Raw genomic sequence first — 22,857 nt, 5'->3', positions numbered from 1 at the left:
CAAAGTTTGACATTAAACTCCCAGGACATTCTACTACTGACCTAAAACTTTCAGATTTCCTACAAAGGAATATATTTCAGCATGAAAATTGCAGAATTAGAACTTATCAGGATGTTTGATTACATTCATAAGAGGATGAACAAAGAGATGGTTTCATGTCCCACTACAAGTGTTATACAGGCTCAGCAATGCTAAGCTTATGGTGTTATCATCAAATACTACTTTGGTGATAACACCATAATCATGATGACATTTCATGACATTAAATGTCACCACATTAAATCTACATGAGTCTTGGCTAATTTTCCAAATTAAAGAGTACAACTTTTGGAGTTGCCTACTTCAATACACCATCTGTGAATTTGGGGCAGACTGTTAAATGTTATAAGTTAATTATGTAATATTGTCCTGCTCGAAGCCGAAGGACCCAGTCTCACTCGGTTCTGTGAGTTTTTCTCTTTTTACTAAAGTAATAGATACATCAAAGCTTTGTGACTCATCAGTCTTATCTATCCTATCTAGGAACTTTTACCCTGACTAACACTGACTAAGCATGTCTTCGCAGCTCTCAGACATTGACTCAGCAAATATTCCCTCCCCTAAGTCCACTTAAGTAGGATAGGTTTTCACACATAAAGGAAGGCTCCTCCTCAGGTCCTTCTGTTGAATCTCCCACCTCTGACACCTACGAGCGTGGGGCGATTGGGGTTGGAGCTCTGCTTCTCGTTCTGAATGGTGGAGACTGACTGTCTGCTCAAGCGTGGGAAGCTGTGGTGCGCCCATCTGCGGACCATCAGGTGGACCAGGTGACGCCTCTGACATGGGTGAAGGGGCGTGTCTAATGGAGCAGTCTCTAACGGGGCAGCTTCTGACAGTTCAGGCTGCACTTCAACAGGGGGGCCAGGTTCCAAAGAAGCTGGGCTGTCAGTGACAGGGTTCTGAGCACACTGTGAACTCCCCTTGCTGCTAGTTCCTTCCCCCAGCTTGCCTCCCCAAGGACCCTCCCTGAGGGTTCTCAATGTTGGTGTCACCCTTGTTAATGCCTCCGCCCCAACCTGGATCACAACATTATCCCCCCTCTCATGCCGAACTTCCCCCCACCCCGGGGGCTTGGGCTTGTCTGGGTAAGCTTCATGGAACTCTCTCGACAAATCCGGTGTATGGATGTCAGTAGCTGCCTCTCATGATCTTTCCTCCGGACCAAACCCCCTCCAATGGATCACGTTCTGCAACTTTCCCTGGCTCCAGAGGGAGTCAAAGATCTGTTCCACTTCAAACTCCTCCTGCCCATCGATCAATATGGGTGGAGGTGGAGACTTGGGTGCCCGATGGGGGTCTGGTGGATTTTCTGAGGTTAACAGGGAGTGATGAAAGACGGGGTGGATTTTCAAAGAGGCGGGAAGCATGGACAAAACACCACTGGGTTAATTTGACCAGGCTGCCAGCGTTGGTCCATCACCCTTTTGTAGTTGTGAGTTTCGCCCTTGTGAGCTGCTCTTGCAGCAACTGCTGCACTGTCCGCAGTTCCTACACGAACTCTGCCGCTACGGGGACGGCCAGATTAGATACAGGGGAGGCAAAAGTGCATGGGTGGTATCCGAAGTTGGCAAAAAATGGTGTCTGCTGAGTAGACATGTGCAGAGAATTGTTGTACGCAAACTCCGCCAGGGGCAGTAAGGACACCCAGTTGTTGCTGGTAGTTTACGTAGCAGCAGACATACTGCTCTAATGTAGCATTCACTTTTTCTTTCTGTCCATCTGTCTGAGGGTGGTGTGAAGACAACAGCCTTAACTCACTCTGTAACAGTTGCCACAACATGTGCCAGAAATGGGCTGTAAACTGGGTTCCCCAGTCCGATCAAACTGGTGGGGAGTGCTGGTGTATGGGTTCTGAGGAAAACAGCTGCTTAAGCTCCTCAAATGCTTGTCACACCGATTCGGTCCTATGAAAGGGTCCTGATCCTTTCAAACAGACAGTGAGGGGGGCTGTCTTATTAGAGAAAGGTGTAATGAAGCACTGGCAGCAATTAGCAAACCCCAGAAAACGTTGGAGGTCCTTCTTGGTTTTGGGGGTTGCCAAGAGAGCAAGTAGCACACCTTCTCTGGGTCCATCCCAACTCCTGTGGGAGAGATGCGGTAACCCAGGAAATCCAGGGTGGTCAAGTTGAACCCACATTTGTCCAGTTTGGCATACGGGTGGTTCTCTCTCAGTCTCTGCAACACCACTTTCACCTGAGCCTCATGCTGTCAGGGGAGTCAGAGTAATAAGGATATCATCCAAATAGACTATCACGAAGCAGTCCAGATATTCCAGAAAAATATCATTCATGAAATTTTGGAAGACAGCTGGAGCATTCGACAAGCCAAAAGGCATGATTAGGTATTCAAAGTGTCCATAACGTGTCTTGAAGGCAATTTTCCACTCATCCCTCTCCTTCATTCTAAGTTGTAGGCTCCATGTAAATCCAGCTTGGTGTAGATTTTGGCAGAGCATAGGCGCTCCAGCATCTCATTGATGGGGGCAAGGGGTAGCTGTTGGGAATGATAATCTTGTTTAGCTCCCTGTAATCTTGGCAAGGGTGCAATTCGCCATTTTTCTTCTTAACAAACAGCAATGGGACTTGGACCGCCGTATGAATACTCGCTGTAAGTTAGTGTCCAGGAACTTCCTCAGTGCTGCCAGCTCCAGCTCTGACAGGCAGTAGATGCACCCCGAAAGGATGCTAGCTCCCAGCATTAAGTCTATGGCACAGTCGTAAGGTCGGTGGGGGGGCAGCTGGTCAGCTTCTTTTTTTGTCAACCACGTCTTTAAAGTCCTAGTACTTTTCAGGCAGATGCACCTCCTCTGGTGGGGATGTAGCTGCCAGAGTTAATGGGGTGGATTTATTGGGGAGCTGGCAATGCTGTTCACAATAGTCCAATTGAAATGTCACAGTAGCCTCTTTTCAAGAGATGACCAGATTATGCTGAGCCAGCCAGGTCATGCCTAACACCACAGGGAAGCAGAGCAGAGCGGCTAGATAGGACATCTTTTCCACATGCCCTGGCACTTCCACCCTCAGTGGTATGGTTGCCCTGGCCACCACTCCCAACTTCAGGGGCTGTTTGTCTATGGTCTCCACAGAGAGTGGTGATTTGAATTCGATGATTGTGCTTTTCTGCAAAGTTTAAGTCCATAAAATTGCTGGATGCTCCAGAATCCACTATGGCATACACCTGGACCTCTTGGTCTGCAGGCAAATCAAGGCAAGATGGTAAATGTAAAGTGGACTTCAGCAGGAGAGGCCCGATATGAGGTCGCTGACTTACAGACAATCCCAGCTCATGGACCTCTACAAGGGCTGGGATTTTGAGTTTTCCTGCACCAGAGACTTTTTCGACTTGGCTGGACAGGACTTAGCAAGGTGCCCCACCTTCTCACAATATAGACACAGCCCCTCTTTTCGATGCTTCTCTTTCTCCACTTCTGTCAGATGTGGCTGTGCCCCCCCCCCATCTGCATGGGCTCCTGGCTTTGTGACTCATCAATCTATCTACCCTATCTAGGAAGTTTTACCCTGACTAACACTGACTAAGCATATCTTCACAGCTCTCAGACACTGACTCAGCAAATATCCCCTCCCGAGTCCACTTGTGTAGGATGCGTTTTCGCGTCTAAGCGAAGGCTCCTCCTCTGGTTGAATCTCCCGCCTCTGACGCCTACAAGCGTGGGGCAATGGGAGTTGGAGCTCCGCTTCCCCTTCTGAATGATGGGGGCTGACTGTCTGCTCAAGCGTGGGAAGCTATGGGGCACCCGGCTGGTGAACTTCAGGTGGACCAAGCAACGCCTCCAACACGGGCGAAGAGAGCGTGTCTAATGGAGCAGTCTCTAACAGGGCAGCCTCTGACAGTTCAGGTTGTGCTTCAACGGGGGGCCAGAATCAGAGGGAGTTGGGCTGTCAGTGACAGGGGTCTGAGAGCACTGTGAACTCTCCTCGCTGCTAGTCCCTTCCCCCAGCTTGCCTCCCCAGTCCTCTATGTTGGTGTTGCCCTCATCAATGCCCCCCCCCAACCTGGGTAACAACAAATATTCAGCACTTGCTGGATCATTCATCCTAGAGCCTTCATACTCTTTTTTTCCACCAAATGCTTGAAAAGCAAGGTAGTTACTTCAAAGTGCATTTACAGTATTTACAGCTATCCAAATTGGGACCTGAATTCCTTTTTGTTCTGTTAACACCTGGCCCTTTAGTATTTTTTTCCAGCTTGGAGAGATGGGAGAATCTTTGAACCAAAAGCTTCACCAGGGTATAAAAGAATTCAAGGCAGTTTGTATCCTCGCTTGTGGAGTTGAAATCAATGTCTCAGACAAGTGATTAATGGACTGGGCTTCGTATTCGTCTACCAACTCTAACTTTGCTACAAGATCAGCTAAGCCATTCAGTCCATGTCAGTGACTTTGTCATGTAGCTTTGGGCTGTACTGCTGCAATAATCCCTCCCGTATTTGCCGTTCATCTGAAAGGAGCTGTAAAACACATGTCAGCTTAAATGGTTACCAGAAGAAAAAAGCATGATTACATTGTCCAGGGAAAACTGCAAAGTATGAACAGAAACTAAAATGAAATGCTTTAAACTGTGAGTAGAGAAAAGGTAGGCAGCATAAATGATAGTATCATATAAAAAACTAATAATTGTACTAAACACTGCAATCCTATACTCAATTTTCTGGGAGTAAGTTCCATGGAACTTGCTTTTGAGTAGATATATATAGGACTATGCACAGCAAGAGCTTATCCTAAAACATGTGTGTCAGTTAAGTTCCTAGCTTTGGGTCTACCAACACCTTCACTTAAAAATGTAACACACAAGAAAATTATTATGTAGCACTGCAGCACTATTATGCCAGTGCTGCAACTGACAAACAGAGAGGAGTTTGGATGTTAAATAAAAGACGTGTATTGTTATGGTCCTACATTGTTATGGTTTGGGGAATAATTTAATTCCTTTATAAGATTCATGCATCTCTTGCCATACACTTACATATTATTTATAATGCACAACTGGAACTTTAATGTGCCCTTGTTACTTCCTCTTAGCTAGTTCGTTGTTTTATTGGATTTAAAAGTCAGACCTTCTTGCACATGTAGCTGATTTTGGGAAAATATGCCAGTAGATGGTGCTAAAAATGGCAGGCTTTGTAGGGCCAATATAAATTGTTTTCCAGAGGCAACAGTTTTGTGAATTTTTAAAAGAATGGAACTTACTATTCCAGAATCAATGCTAAAATCTATCCTGCAAATTACTCATCTAAATTATATATTTAAAAACCTCTTCCCTAATTATTCTTTCAATGCAATATAAAAGAAGACTCTTGCTCTGTTAGATCCTCACAGTCCCTTTTAAACCACGTTTAGCATGGCTTGAATGAGTCACAAGGAGTCTCTAGCTCATGCACTTTCCCTTCCCCTCTTTTCTTTTAGTGGAACGCTGAGGTAGAGGTTCAGAAGCTTTTGATTCCATTTTCGATTAACCACACCTGCGTCATCTGAACCAACAACCTGTGGATATCAAGATGACTTGTTTACACAAACCATAGTTAATATTTTTCACAGTTTAGACAAAAAGCTAAACTGTGGTGAAAAGAAAATGGAAGTAAAAAGTTTCCACATGCCTTCGTATGGCTATGCCGGAAGAGAGGGGAAGAGGGAATATGTAAGCAAAAAGGCTTGCAGTAACTCATTCACATGGTATTCAAATCCAGACTCTTGAGTATCTTAAATGTCAAATGCAAGTACTATGGGTATGCATGAGTGTATATATGTCATGTGGATACTCAGCCTTTCCATCCTGATAACTATGAACAAACAACAATACATTTCCATTTCTTTTCTCTCTCGTTTAGGAAAAAGCAAGATGGGAATATCATAGCAGTTTTAATATTATGTATCATGCACAGACACAGATAACACATAACATGGGCTCCCAAGAAGAAACAGCAATGTTAAAACTAAAATTGTGCTGATTTAATGTAGCAAATATAGAACACTTGTTCTACGACATTAGCAGTAGTTTTTACTTCATTTCTGGCCAAGTTAAAGAAATAAACATCCCTTCTATTCATGCAGAAATTGTCATTACTGAGTACTCACAAAAAAGTCTGTATACAGACCATCAGGTGGGTTGTACCTGTAATATATAGAGGTGAGAAGCTAGAGGAGTAGCTGTGTCCAGAAAATCATGTCTAGGCTTAATAAGCCAAAATATGAATTAGCCTTTTGGCTGTGCACATAGTCACGTCACTTCTCCCTTTTACACAAACCAACCAACAAACCAGGAACTCTTCCATTAATTTATTGTTTCCTGTTTCATCTGAACCTGGAAAGTAGGGCTAAAAGCTCAAGAACAAGCCAGGATATTAAGTCACAAACTATGGCTTAATCTCCTGGATTCTTCTGAAGCCATTAACCGTAGTTTCCCAATTTGGATGAAATGGAAAACTATAATTCAAGTGAGGTATCCAGAACACAGTCTTGTCTTGATTTCTTGGATGAGTTTCAGTTGGTACAGCTTGAGGACGTTGACAAGGTGCTTGGACAAGTTCGTGCAACCACTTCTGTGCTGGATCTTTGCCCTTCTTGGCTAATAAAAGCTAGCAGGGATGGAACAGCCAGCTGGGTCAGGGAAGTGATTAATGCCTCTTTGCGAGAGGGAGTGGTCCTGGGCCCCATGATAGAGGTGGTAGTGAGACCACTCCTGAAGAAATCTTCCCTGGACCCGGAAAATCTTAATAACTATAGGGCAGTAGCAAATGTTCCATTCCTGGGCAAGGTCCTGGAACGAGCGGTTGCAGGCCAGCTCCAGACACTCTTGCATAAGACTGATTATCTGGATCCATGTCAGTGGGGTTTCAAGCCTGGTTCTGGCATGGAAACAGCCTTGGTTGCCCTCTATGATGACATTTGTCAGGAGAAGGACAGGGGGAGTGTTACTCTGTTGATTCTCCTTGTTCTCTCAGCGGCTTTCAATACCATCGACCATGGTATCGTTCTGGGATGACTGGCTGAGTTGGGAGTGGGAGGGACTGCATGGCAGTGGTTCTGCTCCTACTTGGCAGGTCGATTCCAGAAGGTGGTGCTTGGGGAACACTGCTTGGCCCTGTGGATTCTCCAGTATGGGGTTCCATAGGGGCCAGTTCTGTCCCCCATGCTGTTCAACATCTACATGAAACCATTGGGTGCAGTCATCCGGAGCTTTGGAGTGCATTGCCATCAGTACGCTGACGACACGCAGCTCTACCTCTCCTTTTCATCTTCTTCAGGTGAGGCTGTCAATGTGCTGAACTGGTGCCTGGCTGCGACAATGGACTGAATGAGGGCTAATAAACTGAGGCTCAATCCAGACAAGACTGAGATGCCGCTAGTGGGTGGTTCTTCTGACCGGATGGTGGATGTCCAACCTGTTCTGGATGGGGTTGCACTCCCCCTGAAGAAGCAGGTTCACAGCTTAGGGGTTCTCCTAGAACCATCTCTGTCACTTGAGGCTCAGGCAGCCTCGGTGGCACAGAGTGCCTTCTATCAACTTTGGTTGGTGGCCCAGCTACACCCCTGTCTGGACAGGGATAGCCTGGCTTCAGTTGTCCATGCTCTGGTAACCTCCAAATTAGATTACTGCAATGTGCTCTTCAAAGGGCTGCCTTTGAAGATGGTTCAGAAACTGCAGCTTGTGCAAAATGCAGCAGCCAGATTGGTAACAGGGACCAGACGGTTCAAACATATAAAATCAATTCTGGCCCGCTTGCATTGGCTGTCTATATGTTTCTGAGCCCGATTCAAAGTGCTGGTTTTAACCTAGAAAGCCTTACACGGCTTGGGACCACAATACCTGATGGAATGCCTCTCCCAACACGAACCCACCCACCCACTATGCTCAACATCAAAGGTCCTCCTCCGGGTGCCTACTCTGAGGGAAGCTGGGAGTCTGGCAGCAGGGGAGAGGGCCTTTTCAGTGGTGGCCTCCAAATTATGGAATGATCTCCCCGGTTAAGTTCACCTGCTGCCAACATTGTTACCTTTTCAGCGCCAGATCAAGACTTTCCTTGCTGCCTTGGGTTTCTATTATGAAAAGAAAGGCGGGGTATAAATGTAATAAATAAATAAATAAATAATGTGGTGAGCATTGACCCAAGGTCTTTTACCTTGTTTATTGGTGCTTCATGGTTTTAAACTTTGTATGGTTTTTAATATTGTAGATTTGTTTTTAATGTCCAGTGTTTTTAATTTTTGTAAACCGCCCAGAGAGCTTTGGCTATGGGGAGATATATAAATGTAATAAATAGATTAAATAAATAAATAATGGGGGATTTTCCAGCTGTTTGCTCACTCACGTAAAGGGGTTACCTAAGCAGTCAGAAGACTCTTTCATTTGTCAGCTTACTTGGCCAAGATATAATCGTCCAAATGCAGCCAGAAAATTGTGATCTAGACATAAAGGTTTGCTTCTGCCTTATAGAATACAAGATACAAATATACAAACAGGCAGACAAGAAAATGAAGTAGAAGATTTGCCTTGGGGGAAAAATAGAAATAAATGTTTTGTATTTAAGTTTCATCATTTATTATGGCATATAAAGCAAGGAGGCTATATCTAAAGTAACTGTTATAAATTATATCTTAAATATTACTTTCTTCTGGAAAAGTGCCAAATGATAGTGAATTTTTCATAAAGCAGATCTCCACAAGTAAATAAAAGGCTAATTATTTTTGCCATTAATCAGCCCTTAGTTTTAGATACCACAAAGGTTTGATAACGTAAGTTATTTTGAGTATGTGCACACAGCATTCTGTTGGCTGACCTTCCCCCCCCCGTGCATACCATCAGCTGAGTTCTCTCTCCCAAGCCAACATTCCACCTCTCCTACCCCTTCCCCACCTCATGTTAGAACTCTCAGGTTTGCTTGAGGGTCAAGCACAGAGTCAGCAGACTGCATGTATAACAGCTGGAAAATTCTAAGTGGAACTTAATGAAATTTTCTCGTCATAATTTTAACTAATAAACTAAACAAAAAAAACACTCTTGTGGCACTCCAAAGCTGAACATCAGTCTTTACAGCTTAGCTTAATTTGTATTTATTTACCATTACTTATCACATTTATTCTACCTTTCCCCCAAGGAGCTAAAGGGCCCCCTCCCAATTTTGTCTCTGAGGTAGATTAGGCTGAGAGACTACAAGTAACTATGCCAGTCAGTGAGCTTCATGAGGATTTGAAACGAGGATTTGAAACTTTGCCTGACGCTAAAACCACTAGGCCACACTGGTTCTTTCTTTCTTTATTATTTATTTTAAATGAAAGAAAAAAATAATCATAATCAATGCTCCTAAACCTTGAACACATCAGAGCTATCATTTGGACCTTGCTGAATGCCCCCTGCCTTATGGTACTCAATGTTACCCTAGGTTGCAAGGTTTCTTTCCTAAGGTAAAACACCCATACAGAGAACCTTCACATTAGAAGGATAACTTTTTTCAGGCTGTCTCGCAAGGCTAAGGCTGTAACCCTGCACACATTTACTAAGCAGCAGTAGTGTAGTGGCAAATTCAGAAGTGCAGGGTCTCTTCATGTTATTCACAGCCACGCCCCCTCCTCCCCTTTTGCTGCTGGCTTGAGAATGACATCCTTGTAAACACCTTCTCTCACAACAACAAATTCCCTATGAGCCAATAATCAGGAAAGGGAAGTGCTAGCTACTGAGAAGAGTCTTCTCAGTAGCTAACTTACCTCCTTTCACTCTGATTGGCTCCAATCAGCAGTAAAGGGCAAGGGAGCATGTTAGAAGACTCTTGTCAGTGGCTAACACATTCCCCTTTTGTGCTGATTGGCTTGTAGGATACTGGAGACACAGGGACCCTGCTAGGACCTGGCTCCCAAAAATGTAAGCGGTCTAAGGCCCCCCTCCCCAAGACCCTGGATGACTACACCTCTGCTAAGCAGTGCATCTTCCCAAACTCAGTAGGAATTACTTCTTAGTCAACAATGCACAGGATCAGGCTGCAACTTACTTCTTTAAAGAATCCACCCTATCTGGTTTTCATATTGGAGTATGACACCATGCAGAGAAGGACCTGGTACATATGCGTGGCAGCAGCATCCTTCATTATTGCTAGAATCATAGAATCATAGAGTTGGAAGGGCCTTGTAGGCCATCGAGTCCAACCCCCTGCTCACAGCAGGAAATCCACAGCTAGAGCATCTCCCGCAGATAGCTGTCCAGCCTCTGCTTGAAGACATCCAGCGATAGGGATATCTAGGGATACTGTGTGGGTGGGTGAGCATGGCTCCCCCACAGCAAACTTTTCACATGAAGGGACACCAACTAGGTTTGGGACCAACTTATCCATGCCAGGAATCTTTCTTGAAAAAAATAAGGAATTTGCTGGCATGAGTAAAACAAGTCCTAGCCATGTCAGCAATACCTCACACAACTGGATTAACAAGCACAGGAGGACCCACATAGCTTGCAAGTCATCAATGGCAATATGAATTAGGCCTCTGTATCCATTTTTGTTATAATGCACATAGGGCAAAAATGATCTCTCTGTTTCAGCACTGCTGAATAGTCACCTGCATTGTTTAATACCAGCAACTGGTATTGAGAGGAACACTGACTCTGAAGATGAGCATTCCATTTTGTTATCATGTCTAATGGTCACTGACAGACCTCTCTCTTCATGGATGCATCTAATCCCCTTTTAAAGGGATGTGAACCTGTGGCTGTGACAAGCTCTCATGGCAGCAAATTCCATAAGTTGATTATGTGTTGCATGGAGAAGTATTTTCTTACATTTCTCCTGAGACAAGTGCCAATCGATTTCATTTGTATGGATGGCCCTTGGTTGCAATATGAAAGAGGGCTACCTGGAGGATACTATCCTCACTAGACAGATGGGATTGTGTTCAAGGCAGCTCCCAAAGTAAGGGAGCAAGTAGGGGGCTGCAATAAAGCTTAATTGTTTGCACAGAGGAAACGGCAAGTGCAAAATGGTGAGTTTCTCAGGTTAAATTGTTCCTGTTTATTAGCACCCCAGTACTGATACTTACTGTTATTCACAGAGAATAATACGAGACAGAGAAAGAGCTCAAGAACTAATAGATCCAGAGCAATCTCGATCCTGACTGATGTTCAGAAGGAAATAAGAACATTGTGTCAAACAACACTTGTTTCGAAGTACAACTCCATACCACTCCGCATGACTCTGAACCACCAACTGAGATCCAGACAGTCCGGCTTTATAAATGCTAGTAGCATGTGCTTTGCTCAGGCACTTCAGACATAATTTACTACTTAAAACATGCCATGGGGATTTTGTTTTTAAAAGCAACATTTCCCATCTTATCTCTTAATTGTTAAATCTACTGTCAAAAGCCTCTTTCTTAGCCTCTGTGTGAATGCTGAGGATTAGGTTAACCCTTTTAAAAACACTCATAAACAATGAACAACGTGTGCTGGAATCATTGCTTAGTGTACATTTTTGGCAGACAAATGATATAAACATCCCATCAGCCTCAAATGCAAAAAGATAATTTGAAAGTAAGAACTCAGCTATACTGAACCTAACATTTATTAATTTATTAATTAATTTATTTATTTCATTTATAAACCGCCCATAGCTAGTAGCTCTCTGGGCGGTGTACAACAACATTAAAGTTAACTTCCTTTGATTTCATAACTTTGATCAAGATTTAAAAGAACAGGACTAGATAGCTTACTGAAAGAGAAATACCAAGATGTTGGCAAGGTGCGCGTCATATAAAAGGTTAACATCCACACCATGAAATTTCAACTAGAGAAATGGAAAAGTCCACAGCACTCTCGCTCCTGACTGGTGTTCAGAGGAAAATAAGAACATTGTGTGTAAAAAATCACGGTTTCCTTGGTTCAAGAGTATAAAAATGTTTTCCTCTTGGGGGTGCAGATGATGATGTAAAAGGGCAGGAAATGTTTATTTTCTGATTAAAAGGAAAGTTACAACTGGAGAAAAAAGTGCATCACTCAGGCTTAACTTTAACTCAATCACTGGAGGCTAACAGTTGTATTTCAAAATACTCCTTTCATAGCTATGTACTTAAAATCTTTTAATTTTCTTTACATTTCTTGTTTTTCAGAAATGACAGAAAATATATCAAAACACAGTGGAAGAATACTGAAAATAAGGTACATTAAATACCTCATGCCAAAAGAAAGCAAAGCAAGACCATTTTAGCAGAACAATGCAATCTTTGTGGGTCAAACTGTAATTTAAACTCTATTTACATTAAGTGTAATTAGACTTAATTAGATGCTTTAATAAATGGCTAACTATTTATTACTGAAGGCTGCATAGTCCAACAGATCCATTTTTGTCTGCTTTCTTGTAACACCCTTTCTCTGTTTCTTGGCACTATTCCAGCACACTACAATTGTTAACTTAACTGTCTTAGAGATGTGAAATGGATGCTGAATTGTAGGCGTTATTAATAAAGGTCGTGTTCAGGATTCCTTGATAAAAGAATGGTTCTCCTAGTTTTAGGACAGGTGGAGAGCCTCAGGTCCGGAGGCCAAATGTACTCCCCCCAAGCCTCTCTATCTGGGCCTTGGAACTCTCCCCAAAGTTCACTCCCCCCCTCTAGGAAATGTCCCTGCTTCACACACCCCTTGAGGTTTTTTGACTGACTGGAATGAGTCCTTGAACTCTGGTAATGCCTCTAGCTTGCCTGAACGGAGGATTGGGTGGGGTGTGTGAGTGTGTGTACAAAAGTAAGATTTGCATGGGTTGCTCCACCCACCTTTGCCTTCAGCCCCATCCACTACTGATATGTGGCCCCTTAAAGGGAATGCAGCACACAAACTGAAAAGGGTTCTGTACCCTTTTCTAGGAGAAGACTAATCTATGCTTCTCAGATATTTAGGAAGCAGGTCTACAGACAGAAAGTTATAATTACTCAATGTTTTCCTTTGGCTGAACAGTAGACACTTGTAATATAGCATCATTCTTTCATGGGAGCATGCTTACAAGACACTCGTGTGTTGACAAATGTAAGCTGGAGAGGTGTAATAGCTGTATCTAATCACTGATCAAACTGGTATAAATCCTTACCTTATTACAATTTTCACACCTGAAGGACTTGATGGGACGACTTCCCATAAATAAAAAAATTAACATCACAGGTGGCCTGAAAAGTTCTTTCAAGTGGGCTAATCTCCAAGAAGCTAGATTTTTCACTATGCCCTTTTCACTTTCATTAAAATCTCTTCTACCACATTTACTTTTGCTATCACACAGCACATAAATTTTCTAAACACACCATGTACAGGAAGCTGTTAACTGGCATTACTGGAACCAGTGTGCTTCCTCAGAGAGAATCACAGAGCACACAAGAGACAAGTGAAAGCAAGAGAACAATTTTCAATTTCTACAATAATCTACAATTTCTACAATAATCTACAAGGAATGCCAGCAGAGCATTGACATGAATTTCAGAAAAACGAATACCAAGGATCAAAGCACACCCTATTACTTAAGTGCAAAAATTACTAGGAAATAACTGTTAACAACTGTAATCTGGACCATCAGTCTTCAGGTAACTCTGTGGAATAGACCTAAAGCTCAAGTTAAGCCACAGCAGGCTGAAGCCACTTAGTCCACCAGGTGAAAGCCATCTATGCTCTATTTTGTTTGATAAATTTTTACCTTCCCTTTCAGAGTATATACCCTCACAAGGCGGCTTACATATACAATAACATTACAACATGCATATGCAATTATTAAAGCATTAAAACTGCACAGAACATCAGCATTAAACATGACATTAAAATAATAACAGCATGTAAATATTTAGTAAAAGATAGTTCCATAAAATTATCCAAATGCAGACCAGAATAAGAACATTTTTAACCATCTCCTAAAAACCAACAAAGAAGGGGCCATACAGATGGTGAGAATATTGTACAGGTGCAGGTACCCGATTCCTTTTTTTACCTAAGCCTTCTTTGAATGTATACAAGTACACAGTTTCCTTTCTGTGAGCCAGTCATGGATTTGCTTCTGGATATTCATCTTTGCATTAACTGTAATCCTGCTGCCCTGTTCTACTGACACTAACTTTCATTCCTTCAATTCACCTTTCATTCCCTTTTAATCAGAACAGTCTTCCCAAACCTTTGGGCACCCAGATTCTGTTGAACTACAAGCCCCATCCTCCCCAGCCAATGGTCAAGGATGATGACGGGGATTGTAGATATGGATGGAAAGGTCTGTAAATTTTGGTTCTCTCAATTTATCATTTTTCTAGTTCTCAACATTTCTACAGCAATTTGCTAATTTTCAAAAAATCCTCATGAAAATGCATCATTTGAGTGCAAATTTCTCCTAATAAACACATTTTGTATGCATTTAGCACCTTTTTCTGCAAGCAATTTCCCCTAATATAATGCATTTTTGTATGTTATTTTCATTAATGATCTCTGTGACTCACAAGAAATATCTCCCTCTGTAAGGGTGAGGGACCAATGAAGATGGTCCAGTTCCAGAGATTTATGGATACTGATGCGTTTCTGAATGCTCTGGGGAACTTTCTAGTAGATACAGCAGGTGATACAGGCACTCATCTCACTGCGGAATGGTGAGATATGGAGGGCTATCAACATGATCGCTCTTGAGCAAAGCCCCCTGGTATTCTAGGGAGCTGAGTGCAATGAAACAGGCTGGACAATGGCTAGAGTGTCAATGGCATGGAACTCAGTCCAAAACTGACAGAGCACTGGTTACAGAGCATAATTGCACCTACTCTGTGGCAATAAGGGCAGTACTTTGCTGCCTCTATTGCATCCTCAAGTAATTGTCTAGCAAAGCTTTTCCAGGTCATTTGGAATCTGATCTCAGCTGCTGTTGGGGATGGGCCTCTGGAGGCAATGGAAGCTTGCTATAACCATCTGGCCCATCATATTGAGGATAAACTCACAGCAATTTAAACATTACTGTTATGGCAATAATTCCAGCTCAGGAGTTCAATGCTATGTCTTCTCCAACTTGTGGGATCAGTATCATTTTTTTAAGGCCTGATGATGTGGACAGGGTGCTTGCCAGGATGCATCCAACTACATGCCCTCTCGACTCCTGCCCATCACGGATCATGAAATTGAGTCAAGGAGGACTGACCAGGTGGATCGAGGGAATGGTACATATCTCTTTGAGTGAGAGGGTGGTACCTGTCACCTTAAAAGAGGCAATAATGCGGACACTATTGAAAAAAACAGTCCTAGACTGTGATTGTAACAGCTATTGCCCAATCGCAAATACTCCTTTCCTGGGAAAGGTGAATGAGAGGGTTGTGGCTGAACAGCTGCAGATGTTCCTGGATGAGACTGACTTTCTGGATCCATTCCAGTCTGGGTTCAGGCTTGCGTTTGGGACCAAATCAGCCTTGGTCACCCTGGTGGATTACCTTTATAGAGAGAAGGGCGGGGGAGTGCAACCCTGCTCCTCCTGCTTGATCTTTCAGTGGCTTGTGATACCATTAACCATGGTATCCTTCTGGACCAGTTCTGCAGGATAGGCATTAGTGTCACTGTGCTGCGGTCGCTCCATTAATACCTGCAGGGCCATGTCCAGAGAGTAGTATTGGGAGAGTGCTTCTTGGCCCCCTGATGTTTACACTATGGCATGCCACAGGGCACTATCTTGTCCCCAGAACTATTCAACATCTATATGAAGCCATTGGGAGAGGTCATCTGGAGTTTTGGAGCACAGCGCTATCAGTATACTGATGATATCCAGCTGTATTTCTCCATTACATTTGAATCAGGAGAGGTTGTGCAAGCCCTGGACTGGTGCATGGATGCAGTAGTGGATTGGATGAGGGTTAATAAAATGAACTTGAATACTGAAAAGACAGAGGCCTTGTGGGTGGGTGGTTCCCATGTCTAGGAAATAGGTAAATTGTCTGTCCTGGATGAGCTCTGTGGCCAGAAATGTTTTCTGCCAGCTTCAGTTAGTACACCAACTGCAACCGTTCCTTGACTGTGACAGCCTGACCACATGGTGCATACAATGGTGACCTCAAGATTTGATTACTGTAACATGCTTTACGTGAGGCTGCCCTTGTATCTGGTCCAGAAGCTGCAACTAGTGCAGAACACAGTGGCCAAACTTCTTACAGGAGCAAGTTACTGGCAACACGTTACCCCACTGCTGAAAAAGCTGCACTGATTTGCTACCAGGCCAGGTTCAAAATACTTGTGTTAATTCACAAGCCCGAAAACCTGAGCCCAAAGTATCTTAAGGACTACCTGACTCCTTATGTTCCATCTCAATCACTTAGATCTTCTGATGGGGCACTTTTGCTGGTTCCCCACATCCCTAAGTTTTGTTTGACCTCAACAGGCACTGAGCCTTCAGTGGGCAGGTCCTGCCCTGTGGAACTCCCTACTAACAGAGGTTTGGCCGGAAGCACTCCTTCTTTCTTTCAGGAGTCTCTTGAAAACTGAACATTTTAGACAGGCCTTTGTAACATTAATTTCTCTCTAACCAATGCAGTATTTATTGATGCTTTTATCATTGTTTTTCATGATTTTCATTGGTTTTTAAATTTTGTGTCTTTGTATGTTGTAAGCCGCCTCAATGTATTTCTATGAAAAGTGTGGCTTATAAATACTTTAACAATAAACAAACAAACAAATAAAATATTCATCTTTATTTATGTTCATTCTCTCCTAATATATTCATTTTTGTAAACAATGGTTGGTTGGAGAATTGCATCCCAAAATTCAGATAAGTGCAAATATCAAAAGATGGTTTTGTTTTGGTTCTTATATTGTTTCAGAAAGTGTGAATTTGACAGACTTGCCTTTAAATGCGAACTGAATCAAATTTCTCTGCCCTCACTACTTGCAGTACAATAGCATCTGGGGATTAAGGCTGGAGAAGGCTGAATTAGAGCAAGAGAGAACAAACCGGAGCTATTCTATTTTCAGAACATACATCCAAATTCTGGTATTATTTTTTGTTGTCTTTTGAAAACAGCTACTTGCCAAAACCAACTGTGGAGCGAAGTCTTTAACCACATACTTAAAGAACATGAACTTAATAGTTTATTCGTTAGAAGTATGCCATGTACACATATGACTTCATGATCATAACAAAGTAAAACAGACTAAATATGAGCCTGATCTAACTGTAATATTTACTTGCCTGCAATACTGTTATTAAAACCCCATACCACAACGAACTTAAGAGCAGTTTCAGTGATGTAGCTAAAGCTACTTTAAATAATGACTGCATTTCTTATTACATTTTGGATCCTTGGGTGATGCCACTGCCATCAGGGCAAAGGTGACACATGTTGCACATAGTGCTTCTCTCTGAAGGTCTTTTTATCTTACCATGTTGTTAACTAAGGAATTCAACAAAATTCAGCTCCTTGGGATTTTGTGCTAATGCAGGGCCAACAAGAATAGTAAAAGGCTTCTCTGAAAGCTGCTGATGTTGGCATAAATGAAGGCCAAGGATTTCTTTGCATTGTTTTAGTTAAGCTTGCACTGGCTATCTGTCACTTTGCTTCCAATGCAGTGCCAATTCCTGGCACCTGTCCATTCCTCCTTCACTCAATCCACAAAGGATGAGGAGCTGAACAGAAGGGGGGGGAGCACAGGACCACCCCACCCCCCATCTTCCAGCATTATCTTCCGAGTGACAAAAATATACGCTTAACAGTGAGCACCACACTGGAAATGCATCTTAAAGCAAAGCAACAAGACTAATCTTTCTAAAAGAACCTGGGGACTATGTGACCTTGAAAGTCGAATTTGGTGCCTTGACTTTCAGACCAATCCACTTTCTCAAGAACAAATTAGTGTAATTTATTGATTTTTTAAAATAAAAGACTATTTTTGTATCCTGTTAATTATGCACTCAGAACAAGTATTTGATGGAAGATGTGAACATACCTGAATAAGAGAAACATTGTGGAGACTGAGTCTGAAGAGGTAGTTCCTGTGTGAGGAAGCAAACGAAATATTAAAAGTATTAGGTTATATACAACTTTAAACATGAATAAGCAGTCACTGCACTACTACTGGGGCTCAGGAGCAGCACTTTGCCATTCTGTAGGCAGTTCACCAATCCTGAAGGATTAAGCAATGAAAAGGTATTAAAGGGTCTCCTTGTTTGCTAGTCTTTTAATGAACTTTGTAACAACACAACCCTGTACAAAGAAACCTTACTTCCTGGCCAGACTTACAGCTTGCCATTGCCGTGCGTGCGGCTCTACGCAGAGCAGAACTAGAAGTTCTCAACCTCAAAAATACTCCAGTGACATAACCTTATCCACTTAAGGGGTTGCGACTCCTGGAAACTAATTAACTACTAACCAAGACCAGAACAGAAAACTAAAGAAGGCAAAGGGAAATCTGAGAATATAGCCTTTTCCCCATCATTTCACATCACCATGACAGAACTCTGATACCAAGAAAGAACAGTGAAAAAAATAGGAGAAAACACAATTTTGTTTAGGGTGGTGCCTAGAGATGGCTGTAATAAGGAGTTCTGTTCAAATCATTTTACTTGGCCCTTGTGTTTATTTGGCACAGAAACAAGATGCAATGTGGAGACAGCTGCCACTCGAAGCAATTAAAAGTGGCCTCCACATGCCAGTTGTGTTTTGTGCACTCTTTCTGGGTATCAGGGCATATGTGTGAAGTGAAAGATCCAGGAAAACATCACCCAAGTCCTTCTTCTTAGTTAAAACAACCAGGGGGAGAGGACTGGGACAGAAAATGTGAATCAAGGTTGCAGTGCTGCCCCCCCCCAGGGAGGATTAACCCTTTCTCCAACTAAAATTAACCCTCACCATGCTATGAGCAGCAGAGAATTAATAAGTATATGTTCCGCTCTCCACAACTAATGGCGAGTGCCATTTGGATCCACAGCATGAGGAGAAAGGATTGAAACATCTCTAGCCAGGACTACAGTCTTGGACAAAATAGGTCTCTATGGCTGTTTTGAAGCCCCTCTCCCCAACAGAATAACAACAGGAAATCCAATAATGGATCACCCACATGCCACATATAGTTTAGCCCAGAGATTCCTAGCATGTAACCTTCTCGCCTCTTTCTTTTTTCATTTCTGTTAGAAAATAAAATTGTTTACCCAAGCAACTGCTTGATATTGTTCAACAAGGTGGCTTGGGCTTTGATATATGAATCCAATTTCCCCCCTCTTGGATCTCAAACTGTGAACATATCACCTGCATTTAAAATCTTGTCTGGACACATTGTCAAAAGCTTGCACAAAGCCTGCTTACAACGACATAATCAGCACATCTATTCTCCACGATGCACACCTAAAAGATTCATCTCTACCTTTAACTGCTACTGACAAGTCGAAGGCCAGACTTGGGGGAGGGTGTTCTCCCTCAGATGCATCATGTTTCGCCTCTCCATTCTTGTCAACAGTATTGTTATGTTATGGAGGCTCCTGTATCATAGCTCCTTCATGCATCATTCAGGTAATTCGAGAAGCTCCAGGCCGTGCAGAAGAAGCCCACACTATGGTTCCTCTCTACACCAGTATTGCTCTGGGTCTGAGAGAGATATCCTCATGTTGCCCATCTGAAGTAAAGACACTGTTCCACTGCAGCAACTCCCACACCACAAATGCAATGCAAGAAATAGTTCTTAAGTGACTAAGGCTTTGTCCATATTCTAGAAATAGGTTAGGTTACCTATGGGTAATGAAATATCCTTCTTCAGCCAGAAAGACTGAGAAGACAGCTTTTAGATGCTTTAAAAATAACTTTTTATATGTTTCTTAGTTACAACAGAACCTCCATGGCCTCACTGCTTGGAGCTAGCCAAGGTTCTAAGTCACAAGAGGATATGTGTGGGTATGAAGTTTTATAAACAAAACTTCCATTCACCCAAATATCTGATTATCTGCATCCTTTCAACATCTTCAAGGCATTTGGTTCAATGTGTACAAGCTTTGTTGTTATTGTCTAGCAAGAAATTTATTTTTTCATGATTACTCTGTATATCTTCTTTCTTTTTCTTGTGAGGCACAAAAGTCAGATGTAGTTTCACCATCTTTGGCTTTGACTTGTAACTCTAATTCATCCAAGCATTTTTCTTACAACCTTTAGAGAAATGGCATCTTGCCATAACAAAACGAATACAGTGCATAATGTATCAAAAAAAATCAATTGTGCTCCTCAGGGAGTTTGACCATCTGTAAGCCTCAGGTCCTAGTTCACCCCAAGCAGGGTAACCTGAAGTTTAATGGCTCTGTATCACTATACTGTCGTTAAGAAAGCTATTTAAATGCATTGATTTTGGAAGGCTTTTAGTAAGAATTTGGGGCTTGTTCCAGTCTCCTGGACACTGAATATTCTGACTGAATAAACAGCTTTAATATTAAAGATGTTTCTTCCATGACTATTGAATGAGAATAGGCAGCAGATCTAATAAAAATCAATAAAGAGTAGCATATTAATTATAGGGAATAAGCACAAGCAACTTTCTCAGGAGAAAGAAAAATGCCACTGAAAATAATAGAGCAAGTATCTTCATATCAAAAAGCTCTTCTTATGCTTCAATTAATTTGCTAGGAAATTAGGCTGCTCAGGTCACTAACAAGAGAAAAATGCCAAAATCCTCTTCTTTTAAAAAATAAACAGATGTGCCATGTCCCCATCCCAAAATCTTGTTAACACTATGTATGTAGCATGCCAAATAAAATAAAGTGTCATACTAGCTACAAGTATATAAAATCGCAGGTTCAGGATAAAGGAAATAACTTGCATTACTTGTTAGTATGTGTAAAAAGTATTTATACTTTGCAGGACTGCTGCTGGTATCTTAAAGCTTTGGACTGAACATAAAAGTTCCATCCTGGGACAGCAACCTAAATGTAATGACATTCCATATTGTGTGTGTGTTCACAGTAGAGATGCTATCAAATTCTACCTGTGGCAATTCTGTGAGTCTGTGTGTTCTCCCACTCATACTGGAACCGGCAATAGATTTGAAAAACCTCTTGTGTATATTCACAGAAGAGACATCACCCAATTCCATATGTAGCAAAGTTGTGATTTGGAGTGCATTTACCAGAATCTATGATACTAGTGTTGAGATAATGGAAAAAGTCCACAGTAGAGATGTCACTGAATCCTACCTATGGCAAAGCTATGTTTTTGTGCCAGAAAAACCTCTACCTTTAGCTTCTGGATACAGATTCTAGTATCTAGATACAGAGAGGAATTCTAATGAGCATCCAGTGAAAAACCCAGGTCCACAAAACTAGTTCTAAAGCCGAACCATGTTGTCTAATCTCTCTCACACACAGATTAACATTTCATTGCTAGTGTCATGCTGTTCTAACTTTCAGTCTGTATTCTAAAAATCCTGTTTCTGCCAAAATCTCATCTAACTTTGCCAAATCCTATCTCTCTACCTCATAATAACCGATTTTTATTTGTTACCAACGCCAAGTCACCAAGTTTAATCCCTGGCATCTATTTGTGTTTATACAGCTTAGTGGCTACAAATGTTGTGACACAGCAAATATGCAAACACAGTGTCTCAGTGTGCATATACAGATTCCCTCCTGCCGTGGAACTTCAATCAAATACTCATATATAAATATTCCTGGCCCCCTGGAAAAAGCCAGGTAGAACCAAGAAAAAGAACTGGTCCAAGCACCATTGATTTATGGATATGATTTATTGGTGAATAATTAAACAACATTTAAATTTGAGGTGGCAACACACATTTGTGCTAATGACCTTAAGATGGTGACTACCCATCTTTCTAACAAACTAATTGATTTTGGGGTTCCTTAGAGTTAAACAGCAATATAAATCTTGCAGCAAATGTATTTATAATTTCTTTTTAATCTAGTTTTGACTGGCTCATAAAAAGCTGTGGCTGCTTACAGACATGGGGCTTATTGTGTTAATTTAACAGATTTAAATGGTAGTGCTTCTGTCCCAATTTCTAAAATACCTTTCATGCTGCAGTACCTGTTGCATTTAAGGAACAGTGGCTTTTTCAGCCGATGTACTGACATTTTATGCAAATGTTTTTTACACAACTGCAACGAACAATGTCTTATTTTCATCCTTCACCCATTATACACATGTGCACTGTAGTTCCCCCCCATTGTGCAGGAAGTCTAAGATTTCATCCCGTCGCCGTGCAACCTCTCTCCCTTTTTTAAATTTTAGTTGTGCAGACACAGGTGTGTGTGTGGAAATGCTGCTGCTATCTGCGCCTATGCTGGAATAGCGGTACAATTTTTGTCAAGCAAAAAAACCTTGCATGCCTAAAAGGCAAGAATACACTGCATGCATGCCAACATCCATGCCGAGGCTACTTTGTCTGGGGCAGCTCAGGACTTCATGGCCGCCATGACAACCATGGGGCTGTCTCAATATGTTAGTGGTCCAACACATATATCGGGGCATGCTCTAGACCTTATCTTTGCTACTGGACATGGGGATAGTGATCTGAATGTGGGGGGTCTTACATCTCTCCCTTTGTCATGGACAGATCACTGCTTGTTGAAGTTTAGACTTTCAGCGGCCTCTTCCCTCTGCAAGGGTGGGGGACCTATTAAATTGGTCCGCCCCCGGAGACTAATGAATCCTGAAGGCTTTCAAAGGGCTCTGGGGGACTTTCCGGCTGATAGGACTGGCGCTCCTGTTGAAGCCCTGGCTAATCTGTGGAATACAGAGATGACCCAGGCTGTTGACACGATCGCTCCTGCGCGCCCCCTCCTCTGTAGAGCTCATACAGCTCCTTGGTATACTCCAGAGCTGAGAGCGATGAAACAAGATGGGAGGCTTGA

The 22,857-nt window shown here is 42.3% G+C and overlaps 1 protein-coding gene across 14 annotated transcripts in view; it reads right to left on the bottom strand.

Annotated features, from left to right (window-relative positions):
- SEMA5B (semaphorin 5B) overlaps positions 1 to 22,857 on the bottom strand; it is a 585,589-nt gene that overhangs the window by 183,041 nt on the left and 379,691 nt on the right. For all 14 annotated transcript variants that reach the window (XM_061609103.1, XM_061609095.1, XM_061609094.1 and 11 more), the window contains one exon: positions 17,961 to 18,006. In XM_061609103.1, the coding sequence (XP_061465087.1) occupies positions 17,961 to 18,006 (46 nt within the window). The remainder of the gene's footprint in view (positions 1 to 17,960; positions 18,007 to 22,857) is intronic.

This window comes from Rhineura floridana, chromosome 2, assembly GCF_030035675.1.
Source record: "Rhineura floridana isolate rRhiFlo1 chromosome 2, rRhiFlo1.hap2, whole genome shotgun sequence".
Classification (NCBI taxonomy): Eukaryota; Metazoa; Chordata; class Lepidosauria; order Squamata; family Rhineuridae; genus Rhineura; species Rhineura floridana.
Note: the sequence above shows the minus strand (reverse complement) of the source record. Positions and strands in the feature narration are given on the sequence as shown.